Genomic DNA, 6,790 nt, shown 5'->3' on the forward strand with positions numbered 1-6,790 from the left:
ATGGTGACTTAGTATGGGTTTTAAGGAGTAGAAGGCAGGAGAGAAAGTTACCTGTTGTGGCTCCTTCCACACGGATATTTAATTGTTTAAAAATAATAACAACCTCAGGAATAGCTAGAGGCAGACTGGAATAACATGCCTGGCTCATATTAGTTCCTTGATCAAAATGGAATGCAAATGAAAAGGAGATATGAAGAAGGTATCTGAGATCTGGAAGACAGTGCTTTGACTCATCTACTGTTATTCCTGCCTGGGTAAAAGCATTTCAGGAAGCCCTCTGTGTGAGTGCACGTTTGGAAGGAATGGAGAGGGAGTGGGAAGGAGCAAAACCAAGCATTCCAGCCTGGCCCCCCTTTGAGTAGCTTCCCTCTGTCCCCCAGTGCTCCCTCGGTGGTGTTACTAGATGTGTTTTGTTTAGACAAAATGGAGTTTATAGGCAATTCCCACAGCACATCTCTTAAATGTCACAGCTGTTCAGGGCCACTGATAAATGTTCTCTTCCTTCCCCACAGGCTACTTGTACCTAGCCATTGAGTATGCGCCCCATGGAAACCTTCTGGACTTCCTGCGCAAGAGCCGTGTGCTGGAGACGGACCCAGCATTCGCTATTGCCAATAGCACTGCGTCCACACTGTCCTCCCAGCAGCTCCTCCACTTCGCTGCCGACGTGGCCCGGGGCATGGACTACCTGAGCCAAAAACAGGTTTGTCTGGAGGAACTTGCTTTGGATATCTTTCCTCTGGAGTGCCCTCTAAAGTCAGTTTCAATGTTTGTAGGGTCTGTCAACCTCTCTTCTTGAACTCCTTAAAATCTCCCTCATTTTAATCTCTTTGTGAATAGTCCATCTATTTAAATAAAAATTAATACTGACAATATGTTTATCTAGCAATTTTCATAATTATGAAAATGTCATAATTTTCATAAGATGTAGCGAGGTACCTTAAGCTCTCTTAGCCTGGTTTGCCTCTAAATCATGTGCAGCAACAGACACACTACATTACAGCTGGAGGACTTAACAACCTGTGTTTTTTATTTGTTCATTTTCTGAAATTCTTCTGCCAAGATGTGGTGTGTCATTTGGCAGAATCCATTCCATTACCAGGGAATTTTGGAGGGGAACTTTAAGGGGAACTGGATTGTGCCTTTTTAAAATCCTTTTTTTATGCTATTGTTTTCTTTCCTATTCCCCAAAGTTTTCAGCCCTGGGGCTTTCATTAGGCTGAAAATACATAATGTTTTCAAAACTTTCAGTTTATCCACAGGGATCTGGCTGCCAGAAACATTTTAGTTGGTGAAAACTATGTGGCAAAAATAGCAGATTTTGGATTGTCCCGAGGTCAAGAGGTGTATGTGAAAAAGACAATGGTAAGTACAGGACACGGACACTGATTGCATCCTTTCTGAGGTACTCCCCGCTCTCCTGATGTCGCTTCTGAGACTGTTGGTGCTCTGTGGTGACTAAAGCATCTGACTGTGTGTCCCAGTAGATACTGTGTGCCCTGGGAAACATTCTTTCTAAATGTTCGTTCCTAACATGGTTGCAGTGTCTGTATTACTAATGAAGAAGGCACCGTCATGTGTGACCAAGTGATTGAATATTCAAGCCTAGTGGTTTGGGGTCTTGGTTCTATCCAGTTCAGACCCCAAGGCATCTCACTCAGAAACCTCTGAGGAGCTTGCACAATCCCCTTTCATGCACAACTGATGTAGCAAGGAAAAAGATTAACATAACTTCTATAGGCTCATCTAAGATTTCTCTCTTCACTGAAACTTCAGTGGTCACTGTTCAAGCCCAAAATCCACTCTCCCAAACAGTAATATTTTATCTTTAAGTACAAGATTGCGAGGGAACCTAACCATACAGTCTTAGAGGAAGAGAGATACTCATTCTGCTTTTGGTGCCCAGTCTAGAATCACATAGTCCTAGAAGTACCACATCCCTGCATGTTAGAGCTGTGTGGAGGAAATTCACCATCCTCTGTTTTCCTGGGGTGGGCAGAACGCAGGGCCTCAGGGATGACAAGCCCTGCAGCCTTTCCATGTGTCTGGCAGATCTACTGTGGTGGATGGCTCTCCCGTTTTTAGGTCTGATGAACATTACTTTGGCCCAGCTTTCCTGGGATGGCTCCAGTTGTCATGAGGTATAGGCAGTCTTTTCGTTTTTGTGGGCACACCAAATTGTCTCTTAGCAAGGCTCAGGTTCCTGCATTTATTCTCAATTCCAGGCTTCCTTTTTTTCATCACACTTATTTAGTTACTGAGAAGATAAAACAATACTCAAGAACATTTTGAAAGGAAATCACCCATAATTCACCACCTTGGCATATATATTTTTTTCATTTTTGGCTTATCACCTTCCACAGCATACATCCTTTCACATAGCTACAACCACAGTGAACATAATCATTTTGGATCTTTCCACACTCTTTTCTGATGAGGGTGTGAAGTGGGGTCCCTTTGGCTCTTCGAGGGCCCTGCATGCTTATCAACATAGCGCTTTCAGAAGCCACGTGTGCCTCCCTGAGGGCTGGCTTCCAGGTGATGCTTTTCTCCCTAACCTTTTCAGACCCACTCAAGGCAGATGCTTCTCTGGAGCCGGGGTGGACTTGTTTTCTTAAAGAAGCAGAATCCACCAGTCACCTACCTACTCCAGCTCTCCCAACTCCTCCCTGACCACCTGGTGTCCTCAAATCTCCTTCCTGAAATCCTTTTCCCTGCTTTACTCCAGCGCTTAGGGGATGTGGGTGCCCTGGGTGAGAAGGTGGAGGGATAACACAGGTTAACCCCACAACCTACCCATTCTATTTGGATGCTCTCCTCAGCTCCCCAAGGCTAGCATGGGTTTGCTTGGCATTTCTGCAATATTGGGGTTATTTACAGGGGGAGAGCACCTATCAGGGCTCGACTCGATCTTATAATAGACTAAACAGGGTAAAGGTGTTCTTTAGCACCTTGGGGCTGGGGAGGAAAGGCCCAGGTTGAGGGAAGGGGGAAGAAAGAAGGATTGGAGAGGAGCAAGTTCCCTGCAAGAAGGATGCAGTGTAGCAAGTTCAGACAAATCTCTGGGAGGGAGGGATCAACCTCTTGATGACCAACCTTATGATTCTTGAATGAGTAGATAGGAAGGGAGCCCCAAATCATAGAGACTTTGAGGAAACCAGGAATAAAACTTTAAAGTCAAGCTTTACAACATCCAGGCACATCTCATTTTGCCTAGCCTGGGATCAGTAAGCCAAGATATGGGGACAGCCTGGAGGCACTCAGGACCAGCATCCAAAGTATGTGTCTCCAAACCCAACGTAAACTACACTATGTAAGCTACAAATCATCTCAATCTCTACTGTTACATATGCACACTGTTCCCCTTGTCTAGAGATGCTCTTTCCTCTCCCATCCACCTAATGACACCTAAACGTCTTACAGAACCATGCTGGGATGTCCCGTCCTCTGGAGAATCTCCCTCCATCACCTCCAGGCACAGTTGTTCTCTTCACCATACCTCAGTGCCTCCATTTCCCTTTTCCACATTATTAATAAGTTAAATTCTCACTCAGTGTCTATGCCTGTCTCTCCTTTCAAACCTTAGAGTGCCTCTGAGGGCTATAAGGTGAATAAGGAATGACCGACTACCATGCATGCACACTCACACTTCAATTCATATAAAACTGCTGAACCCTGAAGATAAATAGGACTTGCGCTATTTGCATGTTTTGAAATTTGAAAACACACATGTAGCTGGGACATACACAAAGCAATGATGTCTGAATCTGCCCTGCCTATGAGGTTCCCGATGGGCTTTGTGGAGCCACAGCTCAGGCAGGCTGAGAGCCTCATAAAGACCCTGTCCCACTTAAGTGACACCTCACTTTGTTCTCTCCAGGGAAGGCTCCCAGTGCGCTGGATGGCCATCGAGTCACTGAATTACAGTGTGTACACAACCAACAGTGATGTGTAAGTAAGCTGCTTATTGCCAAGGGATTTTTTTCCCCTCCCAGAAACATATATAGTTGACAGAGGTTTTAAAAAGAAGTAGGAATGTCCTGTACCTCTCGAGAACAAAGGTAACCAAAAAACCCAGGAAATAAAGTAACAGAATAAAGCCGCAGAGTAGACAGTTTCCAGAGTGCAGAATCACTGGTGGCAGGTTTTGGATTTCACTCTGCATACTGAAGTTGTGTATTCTGCACTGTGCTTCGAGTTGTGAATTCTCGGACTCAACAGGAAGAAGGGACATACTGGCCTTCCTGTGGCTCCTCTCCCAGACCTAGATCAGAGGAAGCAATCCAGAATAGCTGCTGGGGACAAGATAAGGCCAGACAGTCGGGGGTGTCTCTGCTTGCAGCCTGCAGTGATGCATCAGAGGCTGGCAGTGGAAGGAAGGATTGGCTTGAGATTTAGGTCACCTTGCCTTGCACCCCATTTCCAGGATGAAAAACCAAGGCCGCGAGGGTAGTGGTGACTTGTCCAAGGGGTTTTGCTGATGCCTGGGAATGAAGAGGGAGTGGGCAATTGCTGTGTCCTCACTGTGTGCAAGATGCTTTTTATGTTTCTCTGCATAACTTTGAGGCAGGGATTATTGTCCCCACTTCTGTAAGAATATACTAAGAGGTCCCAAGAGGTTCAGCCACTTTTTCCAGGTCACATAATTGGATGGCAGAGATTGGATGTAACTCAGATCTGTCAAGCTCCAAAACAAATTTCATCTGTTTTGGACAGTACCACCTTGGAGTCTCTAGTTAAAGTGATTTGGGGGCTCTGGCAAAGTGAACACTATTTCTTTGTTGTAACCCTTCCGTTGAGCTGAGAGGAGAGAAACCCACACTGTGTGCAAGGGCCTATCCTAGGATGTAGACATGTAACATTTCCTTTTCTCAGAAAGGGTGGGTCTCCCTGGCTTTGGGGGCAGGAAAATGAGTGGTGACTCTGTTTGCTGATTGTTGGTTTCACACTTGTCCCTCCTGCAGATGGTCCTACGGTGTGTTACTATGGGAGATTGTCAGCTTAGGTGAGTATCTATGTTAAAATATACATGCCAGAAAATACATAACAATTTCATGTATACTGATCCTAGTTTTATCAATATTGCATATTTAAAAAAACTAGAAGGCCCTACACAGAAAGGTAATAATTTTATTCTTCATGTTTTTAATGTGGCACATGTACGCCATGGAATACTACGCAGACATAAAAAAGAATTAGTTCATGTCCTTTGCAGGGACATGGATGCAGCTGGAAACCATCCTCCTCAGCAAACTAACACAGGAACAGAAAACCAAACACCACATGTTCTCACTCATAAGTGGGAGTTGAACAATGAGAACACATGGACACAGGGAGGGGAACATCACACACCAAGGCCTGTTGGGGGGAAGGGGGTGAGGGGAGGGAACTTAGAGGACAGGTCAATAGGTGCAGCAGACCACCATGGCACATGTATCTCAGAACTTAAAAAAAAAAAATTCTACAATAAATATGCATTGCTTTTATAATTAAAACTGGACAATAATTGATAAAATATGAATTATAAAACTACAGGCTTCCAATCAGAAAAAAAGGTTAATATTATTGGTATAATAGATGTGCTGTGTGTGGGGAGACTTAGGGAAGAGAACTGGCACTGAATTGAGGAAGCCAGGGGTGGTTCCTTCCCCTGAAGCAATGATGATGCTTTGGCATACTCTGTAGTGTAAGTCCAGTTTTGATGAGTGGTGGGTTTGCCAAGGGAGGCATGCAGCATGTTCACTCTCCTGTGACATACCATGTCTTCCTCCTGGCCCCTTAGCTTTAGAACCCCTGGACAGGAAGCATTGCTTTTCGTGCCAGAGAGGACTTAGAGTGGCACTGTTTGTCTTCCAGGAGGCACACCCTACTGCGGGATGACTTGTGCAGAACTCTATGAGAAGCTGCCCCAGGGCTACAGACTGGAGAAACCCCTGAACTGTGATGATGAGGTGTAAGTCAGGCCTCATCCTGGGGCTATTTTGTCTTACCTTCCTTCCCCTTGTGTGTTTCTGGGGCCAGCTGACTTTAACAAAGTCAACTGGTATACACAAACACCTATACACAGAGATCCCAAATAGGTGAATAAAAGTTGGGGGGGGGGGGGTTGCCAATACTAATACTGTTATGTAATACACAAGGAGTATTAGCTTTACAGGCATAGAAATTTAGGAGGCATTTAATGACTCTCAGGAAGGTTGAAATGAGGAAGGGCAACAAATGCAGAAAAACCTGAAATAAATTCGTAAGTTTTTCATTAAGAAAGATACATTTTTGGGCTGGGAAGATGTGAGGGACTGTGCCAGGAGGAATGGTGCATTCCAGCCCAGATACTAAGCTTTTCCCACAGTCTTTGCAACCCGCAGAAGAGGAGATTCCCTCTGGTGCCTATGCCAACAGGGCCATGGGTTACAAGCACAAAACTGGGTGGCCGTTTAGGGAGACACTGAGCTAGCTGCAGGAGTTTTTTTTTTTTTTTTTTTTAGCTTTTTTTCCTTGCCCCAGTGGCACTTGGAACACCAGTGAGACAGAACCATTCAGTCCCCTGGAAAGGGAGCTGAAGCCAGGGAGCCAAGTGGTCTAGCTCAGTGGATCCCACCCAGCTAAGATCCACTGGCTTGAAATTCTTTGCTGCCAGCACAGCAGTATGAAGTCAACCTGGGATGCTCCAGCTTGGTTGGGGGAGGGGTATCCCCGATTACTGAAGCTTGAGTAGGCTGTTTTCTCCTCACAGTGTAAACAAAACCCCAGGGAAGTTCAAACTGGGCAGAGCCCACCAAGCTCTGCAAAG

The 6,790-nt window shown here is 45.3% G+C and overlaps 1 protein-coding gene across 3 annotated transcripts in view; it reads left to right on the forward strand.

The window, feature by feature from the left end:
- The window catches only part of TEK (TEK tyrosine kinase, endothelial), a 142,641-nt gene that overhangs the window by 126,829 nt on the left and 9,022 nt on the right, over nucleotides 1–6,790 (forward strand). For all 3 annotated transcript variants that reach the window (XM_011994372.1, XM_011994374.1, XM_011994375.1), the window contains 5 exons: nucleotides 513–703; nucleotides 1,252–1,365; nucleotides 3,881–3,951; nucleotides 4,965–5,005; nucleotides 5,857–5,953. In XM_011994372.1, coding sequence (XP_011849762.1) covers nucleotides 513–703; nucleotides 1,252–1,365; nucleotides 3,881–3,951; nucleotides 4,965–5,005; nucleotides 5,857–5,953 — 514 coding nt within the window. The remainder of the gene's footprint in view (nucleotides 1–512; nucleotides 704–1,251; nucleotides 1,366–3,880; nucleotides 3,952–4,964; nucleotides 5,006–5,856; nucleotides 5,954–6,790) is intronic.

This window comes from Mandrillus leucophaeus, unplaced genomic scaffold, assembly GCF_000951045.1.
Source record: "Mandrillus leucophaeus isolate KB7577 unplaced genomic scaffold, Mleu.le_1.0 Scaffold454, whole genome shotgun sequence".
In the NCBI taxonomy this organism is placed as follows: Eukaryota; Metazoa; Chordata; class Mammalia; order Primates; family Cercopithecidae; genus Mandrillus; species Mandrillus leucophaeus.